General features: G+C 34.8%; 1 protein-coding gene across 2 annotated transcripts in view; it reads right to left on the reverse strand.

The window, feature by feature from the left end:
* Positions 1-22,043, reverse strand: part of CENPE (centromere protein E, 312kDa) — a 93,079-nt gene that overhangs the window by 25,402 nt on the left and 45,634 nt on the right. The window contains exons 29-42 of one of the 2 annotated variants that reach the window (XM_011992290.1): positions 21,054-21,344; positions 19,521-19,799; positions 19,214-19,372; positions 18,755-19,039; positions 18,042-18,329; positions 17,295-17,453; positions 15,839-15,997; positions 14,903-15,193; positions 14,325-14,483; positions 13,859-14,149; positions 12,407-12,502; positions 10,214-10,432; positions 7,741-7,938; positions 6,744-6,947 (exon numbers count right to left, since the gene is read on the reverse strand). In XM_011992290.1, the coding sequence (XP_011847680.1) occupies positions 6,744-6,947; positions 7,741-7,938; positions 10,214-10,432; positions 12,407-12,502; positions 13,859-14,149; positions 14,325-14,483; positions 14,903-15,193; positions 15,839-15,997; positions 17,295-17,453; positions 18,042-18,329; positions 18,755-19,039; positions 19,214-19,372; positions 19,521-19,799; positions 21,054-21,344 (3,078 nt within the window). Of the gene's footprint in view, positions 1-6,743; positions 6,948-7,740; positions 7,939-10,213; positions 10,433-12,406; positions 12,506-13,858; positions 14,150-14,324; positions 14,484-14,902; positions 15,194-15,838; positions 15,998-17,294; positions 17,454-18,041; positions 18,330-18,754; positions 19,040-19,213; positions 19,373-19,520; positions 19,800-21,053; positions 21,345-22,043 lie in introns of both variants that reach the window. The other variant, XM_011992291.1, reaches the window with a different exon arrangement.

Raw genomic sequence — 22,043 nt, forward strand, 5'->3', positions numbered from 1 at the left:
AAAAAAAAAGAAGTTACCAGTCCATCCTAACAACAAGGAAAAAGCAAAACAAATGAGAAAAAATCTACAAGTCTGCTTAGATCCACCAGAGAAGTGAGGTTGCAGGCAAAGGGATGCTCCCCAAACTGGAGAGGCAGAGAGGGAGACACAGAGAATCATAACAGAGCAGAAACCTTTGCAGGAACCAGTTATGGGGTAGGAAACCCTGAATTGCAATGATGAACTATTGGAGCTCAGTGTTAACTCTGAAAGTTAAAAACTTTGGGGGACCTAGTCATACAGTGGCTGCCACACTTTTGTATTTTACCTTCAGGAGATCTACCAAGTCATCACAGTTAACATTGGGGAAATCCCTTTGTGAGTCTGGCAGGAGAGGAGAAAAGGAACCATTTTGAAATAAAACAGAGCATTTTTTCTTAAGGTCAGCCCTCAGCAGAAACTATTTTACCAGAGCCTAACATACTGGGGTTTTATCAGGGCCTAATATATCTGGAGGAGGGGGAAATACTAAGTTTCAGCTGGCTCTTGCCTTCCATGTGAAGTCAGGGAAATATACTCCACCTGCCACACACCACACATACCTTGCCACTACACTACTAAAGGCCTATTTGCTACAGTTACTTTTACCCAGTAAATCATGCCTGCTTTTCAGCAAAAAAAAAATTACAAGACATACTAGAGGGTAAAAAACACAGTTTGAAGACACTGAATAAGCATCAGAACCAGAGTCAGAAATGCCAGGAACATTAGAGTTACCAGACCAGAAATTTTTAAAAACTTGATTAATATGCTAGGGGCTTTAGTGGAAAAAGTAGACGACATGCAAGAACAAATAATGTAAGAAGAGACACAGAAATTTTGAGAAAAAAAATAAAGAGATGCTAGAGATCAAAAATGCTGTTAACAGAAATGAAGAATGCCCTTGAAGAGTTCATCAGTAGACTGGCTGAAGAAAGAAACTCAACTTGGAAATATGACAATGGAAACTTCCAAAACTGAAAAGCAAAGAGAAAAAATACTGAAAAAAACCCTAAACAACATCCTAGAACTGTGGGGTAATTATAAAAGGTGTAATGTATACATAATGGGAACACCAGAAGGTGAACAGAAAAAGAAAGAGCTGGAATATGTGAAGTAATAATGATTAAGAATTTCCACAGATTAACAATGTACACCAAACCAGGAATCGAGGAAACTCATAATGCTAAACGGGACAAATACCAAACAAAACAAAACAAAAACTACATCTAAGCATATCATATTCAAACTTCAGAAAAATCAAAGTTTGAATATTTGAAGAAGCTGGAAGGGAAAAAACACCTTACCTATAGGGGAGTGAAGGTAAGAATTACATCTGACTTTTCTGAAGCTATTCAAGCTAGAAGACAGTGGAGTGAGAAAACATACCAACCTATAATTCTATACCATGTAAAATTATTCTTCAAAAGTGAAGTAGACATAAAGACTTTCTGAGACAAACAAAAATTGAGGGAATTTGTTGTCAGTAGACTGGCCTTGCAAGAAATGTTAAAAAGAAGTTCTTCAGAGGAAAGGAAAATGATATAGTCAGAAATTCAGATCTACATATAGAAAGGAAGAGCACAAGAGAAGGAATAAGTGAAGGTAAAACAAAAACTTATTTTCTTATGCCTAACTGAGCTAACTTATGTATGCTTACCAATAAGTGAGATGAATGATGGCAATGATACAATGGATGGGAGGGAGAAATGATAAATACGTTGTTATTATAAGGTACTTATATTATCTGTGAGGTGGAAAGTGTTATTTGAAATTGGACTCAATTAGTTGTAAATGGATATATTGCAAACTCTAGAGCAACCACTAAAACAAGATAGAAGTGTACTTGTACGCTAAGCAGAGAAAATGGAATCATAAAATAATTAAAATCACAAAAGGCGGAAAAAATGTGGAAGACAAAAATAGGTACAAAGAATAAGGACAAAAAATAGAAAACAGAAACAATATAGCAGATATTAATCCAATTATATCAATAAACACCTTAAATGTCAATGGTCTAAATACACCAATTAAAAGACTGTCAAAGCATATCAAAAAACAAGAGCTGACTGTATGTTGTCTACAAGAAACCCATCTTCAATATAAGGACACATAGAGTAGAAAGTAAAGGGATGGAGAAAGATACACCATGTTAAAACTAGTCAAAAGAGATGAAGTAGCAATACTAATTTCACACATAGCGGAGTTCAGAGCAAGGAAAACTATCAGGGATTAAGGGACATAGTGATAAAGACATCAATACCCCAAGAAGACATAGCAATTTTTATTTTGCATGCACCGAGCAAAAACGCATTAAAATACTTGAGGCAAAAAAATGACAAAACTACAAGGAGAAATAGATCAATCTATTACAGTTGGAGACTTTAATGCCTCTCCATCAGAAGTGAGAAAAATCAGTAAGGACATAGCTGAATTTAACAGTACCATCTATCAACTGGATGCAATTGACATCTATTGACTACTTCATCCAACAACAGCATATTATATATTCTTCTCAAACTCACATTGAATATTTGTGAAGACAGACCACATTCTGGACCCATCATACCATGTCTGCTCTCAGACTATAATGGAATTAAACTAGAAATCCAAAACAGCTGAAAAATCCCCAGATAATTAGATATTTAAATAATACACTTCTAAACAACATATGGGTCACAGGAGAAATAAAGAGAAATTAAAATGTATTTTGAACTAAATGAAAATGAAAATGAAAATATGACTTATCAGTATCTGTGGAATGCAGTAAAAGCACTGCTTAGAGGAAAATTTGTAGCATTGAATACATGTATTAGAAAAGAGGAAAGACCTAAAAATCAATAAATGAGGCTTTAACCTTAGAAAACTAAAAATGAGCAGCAAATTAAATCCAAAGTAAGCAGAAGAAATAATAAAAGTTAAAGTAGAAATCAATGAAACTGAAACGGAAAAATTAAGAGAAAATAAATATCCTAAAAACCGGTTCTTTGAAAAGATCAATAAAGTTAATAAACCTCTAGCTAGGCAAACTAAGAAAAAGAAAAATAATACAAATTACTAATATCAGAAATGGATGAGAGGCCATCACTATAGAGCCCACGGACATTAACAAATATTATGAACAACTCAATTATTACAACCCACAATTATGAACAACTCACAAATTTGATAATTTAAATGAAATGGACCAATTCTTTGAAAGATACAATCTACCAATACACAAGAAAGGCAGTTTGATTAGGCCTATATCTATCAAAGAAATGGCGTCAGTAATTAAAAACTTTCTAAAATAGAAAGAACCAGGTCTAGATGAGTTCAATGGTGAATTCTACCAAATATTTAAGAAATTTAAGGAAAAACTACAGCCATTCTCTACAATCTACAATCTCTTCCTGAAGATAGAAACAGAAACTCATTCTATGATGCCAGCATTATTCTAATACTAAAACCAGATGATGGATGACATTATACAAGAAAACTACAGACCAATATCTCTCATAAAAATAGATGTAAAAGCTGGGGGCAGTGGCTCATGCCTGTAATCCCAGCACTTTGGGAGGCTGAGGTGGGTGGATCACGAGGTCAGGAGTTCGAGACCAGCCTGACCAACATGGTGAAACCCTGTCTCTACTAAAAATACGAAAATTAGTCAGGTATGGTGATGCGTGCCTATAATCCCAGCTATTCAGGAGGTTGAGGCAGGAGAATCGCTTGAACCTGGGAGGCGGAGGTTGCAGTTAGCTGAGATCGCGCCATTGCACTCCAGCCTGGGAGACAGAGTGAGACTCCATCTCAAAAAAAAAAAAAAAAAAAAAGATGTAAAAAAAGATGTGAAAACCGCAACAAAATATTAGGAAGTCAAATCCAATCGTGTAAAAAAGATTATACATAACCAAATGGGATTTATCCCAGGTATGAAAGGCTGGTTTAACATTAAAAAATCAATTAACGTATTCCATCACAGGCTACAGAAGAAAAATCACATGATCATATCAATAGATGCAGAAAAAATTTTTGTCAAAATCCAATACCCATTCATAATTTAAAACTCTCAGCAATAGAGATGAACCTCTACAACTTGATAAAGAATGTCTACAAAAAACTACAGCTAACATCATAGTTATTCATGAGAAACTAGAAGTCTTCCTGCTGTGATCAGAAACAAGGCAAGGATGTCCCCTCTCACCTCTGGTTTTCAACACTGTGCTAGAAGTCCAAACTAATGCCATAAAACAAGTAAAGGAAATACAAGACACACAAATCTGTAAAGAAGAAATAAAATAAAACTCTCTTTGTTTACACATGACATGATCATCTACATAGAAAATCTGAAGGCATCAACAAAAATACTCCTGGAACTAATAAGCAACTATAGCAAAGTTGCAGGATAATAAGTCAATATACAAAAGTCAATAGCTTTCCTGTATACCAGCAATTTACAAGTGTAATTTGAAATTAAAAATACATTACCATTTTACTAGCACCCCCCAGAATAAAATACATACACAAATCTAACAAATATATACAAGATCTATATGAAAAAAACTACCAAACTCTTGATAAAAAAGTAGAAGAATCAAATAAATGGAGAAATATTCCATATTCATGGATAAAAAGACATGATATTGTTAAGATGTCAGTTCTTTCCATCTATAAATTAGAAGCAATTTCAGCAAAACCATAGGAAGTCATTTTGTGAATAGGGACAAACTAATTCCAAATTTTATATGGAGAGGCAAAGGACCCAGAATAACCAACACAATGTTGAAGAACGTCAGAGAACTGACATTACTTGACTCCCAGATTTACTATAAAAATCAGCAGTTTCCAGATTTGCTATCAATGAAAGAACAAATAGATCAATGGAATAGAATAGAGAGCTCAGAAATAGATCCCACGTGGTCAAATGATCATTGACAAAGGAGCAAAGACAATATAATGGTGCTGAATCTGGACATCCACAAGCAAAAAAAAAAAAAAAAAAAAAAAAAAAAAGACCTTAAGCACTTCAGAAAAATTAACTCAAGATGGATCATAGGTTTAAATGTAAAACAAAAACTATGGAAGACAGCATAGGAGAAAATCTAGATGATCTTGGGTTTGGTGATATTTTAGACACAAACTCAAAGGCATAATCTATGACAGAAATAATTGATAAGCTAGACTTTTTTTTTAACATTAAAAATCTGCACTATGAAATACAATGCCAAGAAAATGAGAAGACAAGCTACAGACTGGTAGAATATATTTCCAAGACACATCAGATAAAGGACCAATATTCAAAGTATACAAGCAATTCTTAAACCTTAACAATGAGAAAACAAATAACCTGACTAAAATAGGGGCAACAGACCTAAAGAGACATTTCACCAGAAAAGATACACAGATGACAAATAACTATAAAAAATGTTCAACATCATATGTTATTAGAGAATTGGAGATTGAATGAGATACTACTACATACTTACTAGAATGGTCAAAATCCCAAACTGACAACACCAAATGCTGATGAGAATGTGGAGCAACAGGATTTTTTCATTGCTGGTGGGAGTGCAAAATGGTACAGCCCCTTTGGAAGACTGTCTGGCAGTTTCTTACAAAACTAAACAAATTTTTACTATATGATCTAGAAATTGCATTCCTTAGTATTTACTGAAGTGAGTTGAAAATATATGTCCACACAAAAATATATACATGTATGTTTATAGCAGCTGAATCCATAATTGCCAAAACATACAAGCCACCAAAATATCCTTTGGTAGGTGAGTAGATAAATAAACAGGTACATACAGACAATGGAATATTATTCCGCATTAAAAAGAAATAAGCTATGAAGCCATGAAAAGACATGGAGAAAACGTAAATAAATATTACTAAGTGAAAGTTGTCAACCTGAAAAGGCTATATATACTGTACAATTGCAACATATGACATTCTGGAAAAGGTGTTACTATGGAGACGGTAAAAAGATTAGCAGCTGCCAGGGTTTAGGAAGGTGAAGTGATGAATATAGGTGGAACACACGGGATTTTTACGGCAGGATAGTAAAATTACTCTGTATGACACTGTAATGATGGATACATGTCATTTTACACTTGTAACTCATAGAATGTACTATGCCAAGTGTGAACCCTAATGTAAGCTACAGACTTTGGGTGATAATGATGTATCAATGTAGGTTTATTGATTGTGCCAAATGTGCCACTCTGATGTGGGCTGTTGATAGGGGAGATTGTTTGTGGAGATGGGATATAAGGGAACTCTCTGTACTTTCTGCTCAATTTTGCTGTGAACCTAAAACTGCTCTTAAAAAAAGTTTATTAAAGCACATGAGGCCCAACTAAAGTAGCTAACCAGGCTTGTCTATGACTTTACCACAGTTGCTGCCCATAGCCTTGAAACAGACTCATGTCTTACGATCTCTAAGGCTGCTTGTGTAAAAGGCTCAGTTCTTACAGAAGCAGTGAGAAGAAGAAAAAGAGAATAGTAAGAGGATTCAAGATTTCACAAGTGGAAACTAAATATTATACAACAAGATTTTGTTACCTTGATCAGTATGAATTGATAAGGATACATTAGAGGAAGAACACGTTTTACCAAATCAATTTTTTTAAAGCATATACAAATAAAGAAAATATACATAAGTTGCTCTTTTAAGAATGAGTTAGGACAATTAAAGCAAACAGCAACAAAAAAGAAGTAGTACAGCAAAAAGTAATACTTACAATTATTCTGTTATTAAAGAAGTTATTCATTTGACAAATCCTATCATTTTCTTTCTGGATGCCATTTTTAAGCTTTTCTATATCAAAACGAGTATTTAACCACTCTTCCAAAAACTGTGTCATTTCTTTCCTATTACTTAGTATTTGCTGAAATTCAGTCTTTATGGTAGGGAACTCACTTTCTGAGAAATCTTTGAGAATTTCCTGTGTGAAAAATAAGTGTCAAATTGTTTAAACACTAGGAAAGTTTTGATCCAAATATCATATATATATATACACACACACCACAAAAAGAGGGCCATACCTACTGGACTCTTGCTTTTCTTCCTTTTTACATCACTTCTTAATATTTTAAAGTAAACTAAGAAATATAATTGTAAGTTAAAACTTCATTCTAGTTATTTGCATAATATAATTTTGGCAGTATATGTGATGTAACAGATTGTACCTATTAGAATAAAAACTTGTAAAAATGACAGTTTTGTGACTAATTGCTACAATACCTGAAGTGCATCTTAATTTTTATATTTTGAGATGGTCTCACTATGTTGCCCAGGCTAGTCTTGAATTCTTGGAGACAAGTGATCCTCCTGCCTGAGCCTCTTAAGTGGCTGGAATTATAGGCATGCCACTGGGGCTGGCTTCATGAAGTGTTTCTAAATGTAGCTTTTTACTACATTTAGCAGACCTTACATACATGTTGGGAACTGGATGCCAGCCTCACACAGATGAATAAAAGTAACACATTCCATGTGGAGTTGTTGCAATAAAGAGGTTTCTGACTCCCAGCACAGACGTAAGAAGTTTTCCTGTATCTGTGGAGGTCTGAAGGGAGGCTAGTTCATTATTTGCCAGTCTTTATGTCTGGCCAGGTATCACTCTGTAACCTATTTTCAATTTCTGGTAAATGAAAATAGCTTTAAGCACATGAAAAAGTACCTTTCTACTTGATAAAAAGGCTTAAAATCTAATTAAATCCATTTAAAATAAATTATACCTCAATATGTAGATCCATATTCTGGTTCAATTTGAGATCCCTTAATTCTCTGGATGGTACATCACAATCTTGTTGAAGGTGCTGTATTTTAATTAGCAATTCCTTTTGCTTTTCCACTTCATCAATAAAATCCATTTCAAATTTATTGATGGACTCATGTTGTTCTTCTTTTATTTTTGTAACATAGCTTAACACATACTTGCAGAAAAAATTAAACAAATTGGAAAATGAAAATTTTGTCACATTTACAGGAAGTTTTAATCCTTGAGACTGAGGTAGGATGACATCTCTTATTTACCTATATCCTCTCACAAGTGAGGAAAAGGGAAAGAGCTTCTCTCTATCCCCATTTTTTTCCTCTTAGTATCTTAGGAGAATAACTAACTCCCAGACCTATACTTCCTTATTTCTGACTTCTTATTACATATACTTCTTGGATGTCTTACAAGTACTTCAAATTCAACATGTTTAAAATGTAACATGATCCCTTTTTCTACAAGCCCTCCTTTTTCTATTGCCCCGTTTTTGGCTAATTACATTGTCAATCACCTGGGTTTCCCAGTTAAACTCATGAGACTCATTTTCAACATCCTATCCTGCCAACCCTGATTGGGTAACCCTGATTGGGTAACCAAGAAGATGATGTTACATGTCTCAAGACTTCCTTGTTGGCCGGACACGGTAGCTCATGCCTGTAATCCCAGCACTTCGGGAGGCCGAGGCGGGTGAATCACAAGGTCAGGAGATGGAGACCATCCTGGCTAACGTGGTGAAACCCCATCTCTACTAAAAATACAAAAAGTGGTGGGCACCTGTAGTCCCAGCTACTTGGGAGGCTGAGGCAGGAGAATGGCGTGAACCCAGGAGGCAGAGCTTGCAGTAAGCTGAGATCGCACTACTACACTCCAGCCTGGGCAACACAGCAAGGCTCCATCTCAAAAAAAAAAAAAAAAAAAAAAAAAAAAAAAACTTCCTTGTCAAGCATATTTAGATATTTGGCTTCAAGGAGACAATAATTTGAATGCCATATGTCTCATGGACTTCATGAATAATTCTAGATGTCTGATTACCAGGATTTGTGGAAGAATTACCAGGGCCTGAAGGGCAATCTACTCACGTAGGGCAGATAACAGCTTCCTTATTCCTCAACTTCCACCATTCCTTAACCTGTTATAATCTGGTCTCTTCCTTAACTACTCAATTGAAACTGTTTTGACAATGATCACTAATGAGTTCTATTATCACCACATTGAGAGAATATCTTCAGTCCATATTCTGACTCTCTGAAGTATTTGCCACTCATAACTTGATCTCTGACATACTTTTCTCCACTGATTTGGGTAGCAGCACTTTTGCTAGGTTCTCTCCTGTATCTTTGACTTTTCCAACCTTTAACCCATGTGTTGCTCACTTTTCTGCTACTGACTCTTAGACATTTATCTTTTCCAGAGTTCTGTTTCTATCCTAAGGCTCTTACTCTTCATTATGCTTTCTGGAGGATCTTACAAATGTATTATCTATCACCTATATGCTGATCAGTCTCAAATGTTAGTCCTTATTTTCCTCCTGCCAAACCTCAAACTCACATCTAAATGTCTACTTGGTTTCTCTTCTTGGATGTTCCATCATACGTATTTCAGCCCCCAAACATCTCAAATTAAACAATCTCCTGCCTCATCTACCTTGTTTCTCTATTTTTGAATCTTAGTTAATGGTACCACTATCCACAAACCTGACTAAGCCCAAATCCAAGAACTCCATCTAAACTTCTCTCCCTTATGTCCACTATCAATTATGTAGACCTGCTATTTTAAGCTGCTAAATATTTCTTTAACCTTGTTTGTCCTCTCTTGCCCTATGAAACCTTCCCTAGTAGTAGAGTCACATATAAAATCTCATCTGGACCACTGTAACTGCCTCTTATTGCTTTCTGCCACTAGGCTTATCTCCCTCAAACTCATTTCTTCTTTATTCTTTAGTTTAGTACCTAAATGGTAATCAGATCCTGTTACCACCACCACTTAAAATAACTGTCTAATGATTCCCCATCTACAAAAAGGACTCCAAGCTTTGTTATTGAGTCTGGCTTCCACTACAGTTTCATCTTCTGTAACTTTATTTAGTACGTCATATAACTTGCATGCACTTCTATCATTGCACTTAATACCTGTTTATATGTCTGTCTCACCCCAGACTATGAGATCTTTGAGATGTTAACTCTCATCTGCCTCCTGAGCACCCTGACATAATGTCTAGGCCCACAGGCAGAGTTCAGGTGTTGTTGAATGACCAGGTGATAGGTATATTGACTATCCTACATATTACTGTGCTCAGACTCACATAATCTTTAATTTGGTAGTAAGAATACTAAATAGTAAATATGCCGGCACCCGAAGCAGGACTTAAATACATTGATGTTTATAACTGAAATTTACAGCAATATTTACAAGGATATTACTAAAAAAGATGGTACCTTAAGTTTCTTCATGATTCTGTGGAATTCCATGGAACATCTCTGGTTTGCAGTAAAAAGTTTTTCAATGTGTTTGGTTTGTAAATAGGGAAGTGAGAGGTTTGCTTTAACTCTCATTGAAAGCCCTTTTTGGATTTCAATTTCCTTCTCCAAGTCAAGAGACAATCTATTCAAGCACTCATAATGATCATCCATCTCTGAGTATCTCTTCAAAAGCTCCTAAAGGAAATGAGGATTCACTCAATTTATAACAATTCATTCTAATATAACAATAAGTAGTTACAACTCTAGAATTGTAACAAAACTCACGCTTTAACATTTTCTGTAGGACAGAAATAAAGATCTTTGTATTTAAAAACAAAAGGAAACTCTTGTTGTCATTTTGGATTACAGAAATAATAGATAATTATTATGGCAATTTAAAAAATTTAAGCAAATATAACAAAGAAAGCCAGGACCAACCATTCTTAACATTTTGATGCATTTTCTTTTAGTTTTTTGAATATTCATGATTTGAATCAACATTGACAAAGTCTGATGAGAAATTTGAGTAAATCCAATTAAGTATGTATTGTAGTTCATGGTTGAGTGCTGGTTTGTTTACAGTAGGCAGTCGGAGTTAGCAGATAAAACAAGTGATTAAGAATCAAACCACCTATTTGTCAGCTTGGTATAGACACTTCACACAATCCTACTATCTTCCTACAGTCTGTTTTCTATCCCTTTATCAGATGTAGAGTTCAGGTTCCAGCTGTGCCACTTCTTGACTGGGGAAGTCACTGAGCCATTTTCACAACAGGAAGACCACAGTAATTACCACAAAGTTTTCTGGGGTCAACTAAAATATTTGATCTATACCTATATATCTATGTAATCTATAAAACAGACACAGTCATTTAGCTTGAAGGAGACAAAATTATATTTATAAAAATGTTTCTATACCCAAGTTTTGAAATAAGTCAGATACAAGTCTGACTTAGTTTAAAACTGAGATTCTACCAATTTACTAGCTGTGTAACCTTGGGCAACTGCTAACCTTCCTTTCTGAGCCGCAGTTTCCTTGTTTATGAATGGAGCAATAAAGCCTATATCATGAGGTAAAACACCCAGTATGGTACGTGGCACACAGTAGACATGCAATAAACCTGGGCCCATAGACTCAAGTGACTTGAGGCTATGCAGGTGACACACTGGTCGGAGCACAGGGAGAGAAACATGTAAAATTCAAGTTGCTGTAATCATGTAGTGGTTAACATGTTTAGTTCAGGGTGCTAAACAATAAAACAAGGGCGTTCTCACAAGAATGAGCCCTTTATTTTTAATTTAAGAAAAGCTAGATGTTAATCAATCTGGAAGTGTTGGAGAAGGGATTCCTGTTTTTGGTTTTAGGATGAATCAGCTACGGTATACAGCAGCATATTGAACACTGACTTATGTCAGGAATGTGCTAAATGATACAGTCATAAACAAAACAAAAATGTCCTTAGAGATCTTGCATTCCAACAGGTGTGACTGCAAATCCTGTTGGCTTTCCCTTCAATGTATATTCAGAATCTCAACACTTCTCACTACCTCTATTGCTCCCTCTCTGGGACAGGCCAGGATGATCTCTGCCTGGGTGATTGAAATTAGTCTTTATAATGGTCTTCCTGCTTCCACTCTATTTTCAATATAACAATTAAGAGTCATCCCTTTAAAATGTAAGTCAGATTATGTTTCTCTTGTGGTAAAAATTCACCAGTGGATCTCCATCTCACTTAATAAAACTCAAAGTCTTTTTTCGCGTCCCACAGCTTGCCTCTTCCCTGATAACTCTCTGAACTCATTTGTTAGCAGCTTGCCCCTTTTCGATGTTCCTCGAACCACCACGGAGTCTTCCGCCTCAGGAACTTTGTACTCGCTGTTCCCTTTGCCTATAATGTTCTTTTCAGACATCTGTATGGCCTGACCCTTTACCTCGTTCAGGTATTTGCTCAAGTATTACTTTTCTGGTGAGGACTTAAATTCACAAGCTCCCATTGTTGTTCGTGTATGTGTGCATTACACATACACACCTGTACTAGGTTACAATGTTTAGAAAAATACTGAGCACTATCTATTCATTCCAGAGGTTCCTTCAATTCCACTTTAGGTTTCAGTAAGCCTTTGGAAGGGAACCAATAATGATTTGTAGTTTTAACAGGAGGTACTTACTTTTATTCTAGAGCACTTTTCTCTCAGGCTTTCTGTAAGGTGCTGTTGTCCATTACTTAACCTTTTTTCAGGTTTTACTTGGTGGTTCTGTTGGTCCTGCTTTGGTAAAAAGAAAATAAAATAAACAGGGCTTTTGTCATGACTATATTCACATACAATGTCTAACTGGACACTTAAATTACACGACATTTTAATAATGGAATTAGGTGTTACACTTGTAACTCAAAAGCAATGTTAAAATGATCAGAAAATAAATAATAGTACCAGTAAGTTTTATAGGGAGTGACCTCAACTCATTGGGAAAAAAGTAGAAAAACCATATAATTTTTGGAGATAGGATTTGTTTTCACAGCTACAAATTAGGTTTTCGGGCCAGGCATGGTAGCTCACGCCTGTAATCCTAGCACTCTGGGAGGCCGAGGCAGGAGGATCACTTGAGTTCAGGAGCCCAAAACCAGCCTGGGATACATAGTGAGACCCTGTCTCTATAAAAATAAATACATAAATAAATAAACAAACAAATAACCAGGAAAACAAACAAATTAGATTTTAATTTCAGATTCCTACTCTTCCAAATCTCTGCATTATTCACTTGTAGTTTTAACAGGGGCACTTACTTTTATCCTAAAGCACCTTATTGCCACCAATCAACTATACTTAAAATCACCTGTACTGTCTATTGTGTTTCAAACCCTAGTTATATATTCTTCCCAGCCTCTTGGAAAAGTTCACATTCTGTGTACATTTTGCATTTCTGATTAAAAAGTATAAAGTGAAACAAAAACATTTTCTCCCACTTATTTATCTTGTTCACTAAAGTACCTAGAAGAATATTTGTTGAATCAATTAAATCTCTTTATAAACTTAGTTAAGGCCCATATAAAGAAATGAGAATAAAAAATATTTTTACAGATTTTAATCAACTTATTTGTCTGAACTTTGTTACTTTTAAAAAGAGGATTTAATTAGATATTTTAAGATATATAATTCCAAATATCTAAAAATAGTCATACCAGAGGAACTTAATTTTTATATTTATCTTGCCTTTTTTTCCTTTTAACTTCGCCAATAAGAGCCCAACTCTAGAACTCCAGCATGTATAGGTAGAGAAATGGGAATATTTGCTCTCTTACAAATCTAATCCTTCAAATATTTCTCCATTTAGAATAATGCTATCTCTTGATTTAAAAAAAAACTTTAAAATGTTATATTAAGGGAAATAGTCTGCTTTAACACACTTTATAAAAATAAAGAATTAAATGTTATTTTCTGAAAATATTTTTGCTTCTTTTAAAACTGTCTTCTATTGTGTGAAAATTATAGTAACCATTTCCCACTATCCTTTACTGTTCATAGAAATTTCCAGAAAGAGAAATAAAAACATTGTAATTCTTTTCAAAAAAGCTTAATTCTTATTAATAGTTACTACACAGCAGAAGATTCTGAACTCACTCTAGCTATCATTTCCCTTAAGGTTGCTACGAATTGGTCCCTTTCCATTTTGAGAGATTCTTTTATCCTCCTTAGCTCGTCTCTTTCTTTAGCTACAATTCTAATTTCTTCAAGGCTTTCATGAAGTTTCTTAGTCAACTGGAAGTTATCCATTCTCACATTTTGCATAGATAAGTTTTGGGCCTCAAATTGCTGCTTCAACTGTTCCATCTCATTAATTTTTTTATGACTCATATTGACATCTTCTTTCATTCTAAGCAGATGAAGTTCTTTTTTCCGAAGTTCTTGGATCTTGAGATAATTGTAAAACAAGTTAGAATGTAAGCAGTTTCTTCAAGGAAGGAAAATAGTGTCTACTTGTGTTCTATACGCACATGTATATCTACATATCTGTATCTATATCTTTTTAATTCCACGAATAATTTGGACAAAGTTACTTCCAAAAGAAGAACAAAACAACACATACCTTTTTCTGTAATTCATCTTTTGATTTATCGAAATCCTTTTGAATGTTTGAAATTTGAGTTGTCTTTTCTAAAATTTTTTCTCTAAGCTTATCAATAGTTTCCTTGTGTTCTTTTGATAGCATATGAGCAGTTTTTAGTTCCTGTTGTATTTCCAGATCCTTTATTGTTAGAAGAAATCAAGAAATGTAATGACATAAAAGCACATTACCTTTACTTAATAATTAATGATTTTAAACAAAATCTTAAAAACTATACACTCACAGTTAAAAACAAGCATTATACAACCTCCCAAATTAGAACAGTAAAGTAAAATTTCCTGCTGGTAGCCTCCTCCATAGCCGCCTCCTTTCACACCACTTGGACATCTTTCTAAATCAATATCACATAAAGAGTACATCATTCTTATGCTTAGTTTTCCATTCTTATGCTTAGTTATCCATTATACAGATAGTGCCTTATTGGTGGACAGTTAGATTACTTCTAGGTTTTGGTCACCACACACAGTGCTGCAGTGAAGACTGTATTTTTGCCCAAATATGTGAATATAATGGTAGGGTAAAGAGAGAACACAACTCACTCTAGCTTTGGTTTCTTGTAGGCTTTCCATGAGTTGGTCTCTCTCCAGTTTGAGTGTTTCCTCTACTCTTCTTAGATTATCTCTTTCTTTCATTACAGATTTCATTTCTTCAAGGTTTTCATGAAGTTTCTGAGCCAAATTTAAGTTCTCCGTTTCTATTTTACTCAGAGTTAAGCTTTGGTCTTTTATTTGTTTCTTTAGTTGCTCCATTTCGGACACTTTTTTCTGTGTCTCATTGACATCTTTTTTTAACTTAAAAAGTTGATGTTCATTTGCCTTAAGTTCTTGAATCTTAAGATAATCATAAAATAATATGTTAGGTGGCTTTTTAGGGACAGATAAATAATAGTTTCTAAATTGATTAAGACAACTGTCTACCCCTGTTACTCTCACTGATATCCTGCACAATTCCACATAGAATTTTACTTTCTTTTGAGGTATAACATATATAAAGCATGCTAATCTTCAATGTATAACTTAATTTATTCTTGACACAGGAATAAATCTATGAAACTACAACCCAGATTAAAACAGAGAATATTTCCAGCACTTCATAAAGTTTCTGCATGCCCCTTCCTAGAGACAGCCACTATTCTGACCTTTATCATCCTGGTTCAGTTTTGCCTGCTTTTGAACTTATATATCAAAATGTATGTATCCATTTTCCTGCTGATGAACATTTGAGTTTTCAGTTTTTTGCTAGTTTGAATAAGGCTGCTATGAACATTCTTGTGTCTTTTTATAGAAGTATGTATGTACTCTTTTCTCTGAGGTACATACTCAGTAAGTGGAAATGTGGGCCTCAGGCAGGTTACATCCAGCATTAGTAAATACTGCCAACGTGTCTTCCAATGTGGTTGAACCATTTTATATCCCCAACAATTTTAGGCACAGACAAATCAGATATCCAATCAAACAATCCCCCCACAAAAATACCTTTTCTTGTAATTTAGCATTTGAATTTTCTAAATCTTTTTGCATATTTGATATTTTATCTGTCTTCTCAGAAACAATTCCTCTGAGTTTGTCAATAGTTTCCTGGTGCTCTTTCAGATGCATGTGAGCAATTCTTAGTTCCTCTTGTTTTTTCAGATCCTTTATCATTAGAGAAATTTTAAAAACAGTGACATATCTTAATATTAGGTTTTTAAAAATAAAGTGATGTATTTTCTTAGTAAAAATAATAACAGCATTACTCTGTATCTTTGCTGTTGTTTTTAAGTTACAGGCTTTCTCTTCCCCGTCCTCATCTCTTTACATTCTACTTCCGCTTTTCAGAGGCAAACACATTACACATATATTACTTTTTTTAAGTGTTGCATACTATTTTGACATACTGTTTATATTTACTGTTTCCTTCTGAGGAACATTTAGATTGTTTCACATTTTTAATTTTAAAATCACTATAATAAATAACCTGTGGTATATGTATATGTTGTGTTTGTATATACACACACACAGTCCTTTAACAGTACATATGTAGGCTAAAGTCCATAAAGAAAATGCTAATTGCAGACTTGAACATTTTCAAGAACAGTACCAAATTAAAAGGCTATATCATTTTATTCTTGCCAACAGTCATACTTGGTTCAAAGAAGGGTTCATTGCTGTAAGAAGACAATACATTGAATTGCTAGAGAGAGGAATGAGCTTATTTTAGCTTCTATTTCTCTAAGACCTTCCCTAACTTGGTCTCGCTCAATTTTAAAGGTTTCCTCTACTCTTCTTAGGCCATCATTTTCCTTAGTAACAGATCTTACATCCTTAAGGTTTTCATGAAGCTTCTGAGTCAATCTTAATTTCTCCATTTCTACACTTTCCAGAGTTACATTCCAAGCCTCTAGTCGCTTCTTTAACTGACCTGTTTGATACATAATTTCCCTAAGATCATTTTTTACTTTAAGAAGTTGAGGCTGGGCCTGGTGGCTCATGCCTGCAATCCCAGCACTTTGGGAGGCCGAGGCGGGTGGATCATGAGGTCAGGAGATCGAGACCATCCTGGCCAACACGGTGAAATCCTGTCTCTACTAAAAATACAAAAATTAGCTGGGTTTGATGACATGCATCTGTAATCCTAGCTACTTGGGAGGCTGAGGCAGGAGAATCGCTTGAACCCGAGATCATGCTCCTGCACTCCAGGCGACACAGAGAGACTTTGTCTCAAAAAACAAACAAAAAAAATGTTCTTTCTTCTGAAGTTCTTTTATCTTGAGATAATCACACAATAAGTCAGGATATCAGCAGACACAAAAAGATCAATGATAGTTTCTAAAATGAGTAGGCAAGTAAGTCTTCACTTGCCTTCAATTTTAGGGCACTTCATATCTTGTTTCATTACACAAAAAGATTTGATTCAAACTCTCAGTAACTGAGATAACTTAAAAAAAAATACCTGTGCTTTTAAGGCAGCTTTTGAGTTTTCTAAGTCCTTTTGCATATTTGATATTTCATTTGTTTTCTCTGAAACAATCCCTCTGAGTTCATCAATAGTTTCTTGGTGCTCCTTCAGATGCATGTGAACAATTTTTAGCTCCTCTTGTTTTTCTAGGTCCTTTATTAATAGAAAAATAAAAATAATAAAAATAATACATTGAGAATAATACCATTCACACGGTATAGAAAGGTATAAGGCAGGAGGTAAAAAATCTTCCACCCTCTAAGCTACTTTTAGATGTCAATACATTCTAGATACATTACTCCTGAACTTACCCTATTCCCTAACAGGACACTTCACACTTCAAATCAGCACTACAGCTCTACCACATTCTTTATTTGTGGCATAGTATTCCATGATGTGAATGTGCTGCACTTATTTAACCAGTCCCCTACCAATGGATGGTTAGAATTTTCCCTGTTTTTGTTTGTGTTATTTCATTAATACAACTTATTGCAAAGAATATCCTACAAATATCTTTATACAGTTGTGCAAATGTGTGGAGGATAGTTACAATTTGACTTCTGGATCAATGAATAAACCTTTTGAAAAAATTGGAAAGTATTACCAAATATACTACCACCAACTTTCCTCAATATTTCCTCAATATTGGACCAATTTTATACTCCCACCAACCCTATGACAGATTTTTCTCTTAGGACACAATGCCATAGTTACTAGAGGAATAGAGAGATGGTAACTCACTCTAGTTATAGTTTCTCTAAGGTTTTCCTTGAGCTGGTCTCTCTCTACTTTGAGTGTCTCCTCCACACTCCTAAAGTCATCTCTTTCTTTTGTTACAGATCTCATTTCTTCAAGGTTTTCATGTAGTATCTGAGTCAACCTTATATTCTCCGTTTCTATGTTTTCCAGGTTTAACTTCTGGGTCTCAAATTGCTCCTTCAAGTGTTCTATTTCACACATTTTTTCCTGAGTCTCATTGACAGCTGTCATTTTAAGAAATTGATATTCTTTTTCTTGAGATTCTTGCATCTGAGAAAGTTATAAAGTAAGTTACAACATAGGCAGAATTTTTTTAGGAAAAGGAATAACTGTCCCTAAAATAGGGCAATCATTTTTACATTGTAATCTAAAGTATATACTGCTTTCTTTCATAAGGGATATGAATAACAATAATTAGATGTCATTTTCCAATTTAACAAGTCCCACTTCTTCCTATAATTCACCATCAGAATTTCCTAAATCCCAATGAATATTTGCTACTTGAGCTGTCTTCTCTGAAATATTCTGTCTACTAACAGTTTGTTGGTACTAAGTTGAATATAAGCAGTTTTTGATTCCTCTTTTATTTCCAGTCCCTTTATGATTAGAGGAAAATCAATAAAACATCACAAGAACACCATCATTATCACCTTAACACTACTTCTGTATCCAAAAAAAGTAAGATGGAAACTTACTTTAGCTATAATTTCTTTAGTGTTTTCTTGCAGTTGGTCTCTCTCTATCTGAAGGGCCTCCTGTACTCTTTTCATTTCCTCTTTTTCCTTAATCATAATTTGTATTTCTTCTTGACTTTCTTGAAGTCTGCTAGTCAACTCGAGCATCTTACTTTCTATACTTTGTAGTGTTGAATTCTTGGCTTTGAGATGTTCCTTGAATTGTTTCAGTTCATTCACTTTTTCCTGAGTCTCACTAATTCGTTTTATATTAAGTTGTCCCTCTTTCTTATAAATCTCCTGGATCTTAAACATAATTATAAAATAAGTTAATAGTAAAAAAAAATGTAAACACACACACACGGGGAAAAAGGTTGTCTTCCAAAACAATTAAGTATGCTAAACAGCAGTCTTCATAATCCAGTTAGCTACTCCACCCCCACCCATTTTCCTCCCACTGTTTCTTCATCCCCAATTTACCTTGTTCTGTAATTTATCATTGATTGCTTCTAATTCTTTTTGAATGGCTGATATTTCAGTTTCCTTCTCTGAAATATTCACTCTTAACTCATCAATAGTTTCCTTTTGTTCTTTCAGGCAACAATGAACAACTTTAAGTTCCTCTTCAGTTTCCAGGTGCTTTATTATTAGAGGAAATTCCAATAAATTTACAGAAACATTATAACTATGATGCTGTAATCAACTCCCTTTTCCAAATATTTAGGGTTTATAAAAATATTTGGTTACAAAATATTTTTAAAAAACATGGTGAAAAGATGAAACCTACTTTAGCTGCAATTTCTTTTATATTTTCTTTGAGCTGGTCACTTTCAGACTGAAGAACTTCTTGCAGCCTCTGTAGGTCATCTTTCTCCTTAGCTACAGATTTCATTTCATCATGACTTTCTTGAAGTCTTTTGGACAATCTGAGCATTTCTATTTCTATCCTTAGTAGTGCTGAATCTTTGGGTTTGAATTCCTCCATCTCACTCAGAATTTTAGTAGTCTCACTGTCTTTTTCTTTCATATTTAAGGACTGTTCTTGTTTGCTTTGAGACTCTTGGATCTTAAGAGAATCATAAAACAGTATAGTTGATATCCAGAGATATTGTGTTTTAGGGGAAAATAAATCAGGATGCTTTCTAAAACAATTAAGGCAGGATTCAATGTCTCATTTACAGAGCAATCTCTCCATTCTCCCACTCTTCCATTACTCAGGCATTTAACGCCTTTTAAAAATTGAGGTCTCACTGTGTTGTCAGCATCTTATTTGAGGCTGGAGATAAAATGATGAGACTTACAGGATCTCTCTCTTTTTGACACTTATACTTTAAGGACAAAGATAGATATGATGTCGAATCTTACGAAACAGAGATGTTGACTTCTCCTAGGGCTCAAGTGTCAAATATAATCTATTGTGAATGATTAGAAAGGGCTTCCTAGAGGAGAGAAAGCTTTAACTGAGATCTGAAGGATGAGAGCATTAGTTAGGCTAAAAGGAGTATGGAAGTACTGCAGGGAGAGAGACTTGAGAATCTGAAAGCCATGAGCTGAGGAAGAGCAATACATGAGTGTGGTTGGAGAACAAAGAATAGGAAGAAGAGTAAATTGAAATAAGACCGGTAAGATCTGCACCTTGGGCCTCATAGGCCACATAGAGAATCCTGGTCTTTATTTAAAAAGTAGCAATAAGGTATTAAAATAATGTAAGAAAGGATCATTTAGGCCCAGCGTAGAAACTGGATTAGAGAAGTGTAAGAATGAGTATGGGAAGACAAGTTAGGAGGCTACTGCAGATACCCAGGGAAAGAAATGATGTTGAGTTGGATTAGGGTGGTGGCAGTGTGGAGAGAAAAGCAGGATGATTTTTAAAACACACACTAAAATCAACAAGATTTGGAAACTGGATTATAAAATAAGCAGGGAGGAGGAGATATTAATAGGGATACCTCCCAGATTTCTGACTAAAACAATGAGAAAAGACAGTAGTGCCTTATGAAACATTAAAGGAACAGGTTTAAAGAAGAAAATAAAACAATCTCATATTTGGTTTCACCCTTTCTTGTAATTTAGAATTATTTTTTCTAATTTTTTTTTTAAATATTTAAGAAAACAGTTCTTTTCTCTGAAACATCTCTGTTTCAACAGGTTCTTGGTATTTATAAGCAATTTTTAATTGTTCTATTCTAGTCATTTCATGATTAAGAGAAATTAAAAAACTGGTAACACAATTATAAAACAAACATTATAACTATAACACAAAACAAGCCTTGATTCTTATAAGACACTTATTAAAATGAGAGGAAAATACAAAACTTACTTTAGCCAAAGTTTCTCTAATGTGTTCTTTCAGCTGGTCATGTTTAACTTCAAGGGCTTCTTTTATCATTTTAAGGTTATCTCTTTCCTTGGTTAGAGATTTTATCTCTTCCTGACTTTCTTGAAATTTTTCATTCAACTTGAGCCTTTCCATTTCTATGCTTGCCAGTGTTGTTGAGTCCTTGATTGTGGACTGTTCTTTTAATAACTCCAGTTCATTCACTGTTTCCTGAGTCTCACTGACTTCTTTCACATTAGGAAGTAACTCCCATTCCTCATTAAGCACTGGGATCTTAGGACATTCATAAAATACCAAGGTTACTATCTGCAGATTATTATCTCATATATATATATATATTTTTTTTTTTTTGAGATGGCGTCTCACTCTGTTGCCCAGGTGGGAGTGCAGTGGCACGATCTCAGCTCACTGCAACCTCCGCCTCCTGGGTTCAAGAAATTCTCCTGTCTCCATCTCCTGAGTAGCTGGGATTACAGGTGTGTGCTACTATGCCTGGCTAATTTTTGCATTTTTAGTAGAGACGGGGTTTCACCATGTTGGCCAGGCTGGTCTCAAACTCCTGACTTCAGGTGATCTGCCTGCCTTGGCCTCCCAAAGTGCTGGGATTACAGGTGTGAGCCACTGCATCCAGCTGGCTATTATAAATGTTTAAAGGGAAAAGATCAGGATACTTTTCACGGTAAGGAAAGTCATTTTGAACCCTAAGGCCTACCTTGGATCACAAACTCCTCATTACTCATTTTCCCTGAATTCCTGCTAAAGCTATTCATGACTTTTCTGGTAGTCATATTCTGTCATAATTTTCCTTCTTTCTAGCTCAGACCCAAAGTGAACCAATCCTTATACTTTACTAGCAGTCTGTTGCATACTTCTTATTTCTCCACTAGTTTCCAAATGGTATAAGAGAAAAACCATAGTTGAGCAACCTATATCTCAATAAGTGTATGATTTCCATTTTCAGATGGGCTCCAA

The sequence above is a fragment of the Mandrillus leucophaeus genome, unplaced genomic scaffold (assembly GCF_000951045.1).
Source record: "Mandrillus leucophaeus isolate KB7577 unplaced genomic scaffold, Mleu.le_1.0 Scaffold409, whole genome shotgun sequence".
NCBI classification, from domain to species: Eukaryota; Metazoa; Chordata; class Mammalia; order Primates; family Cercopithecidae; genus Mandrillus; species Mandrillus leucophaeus.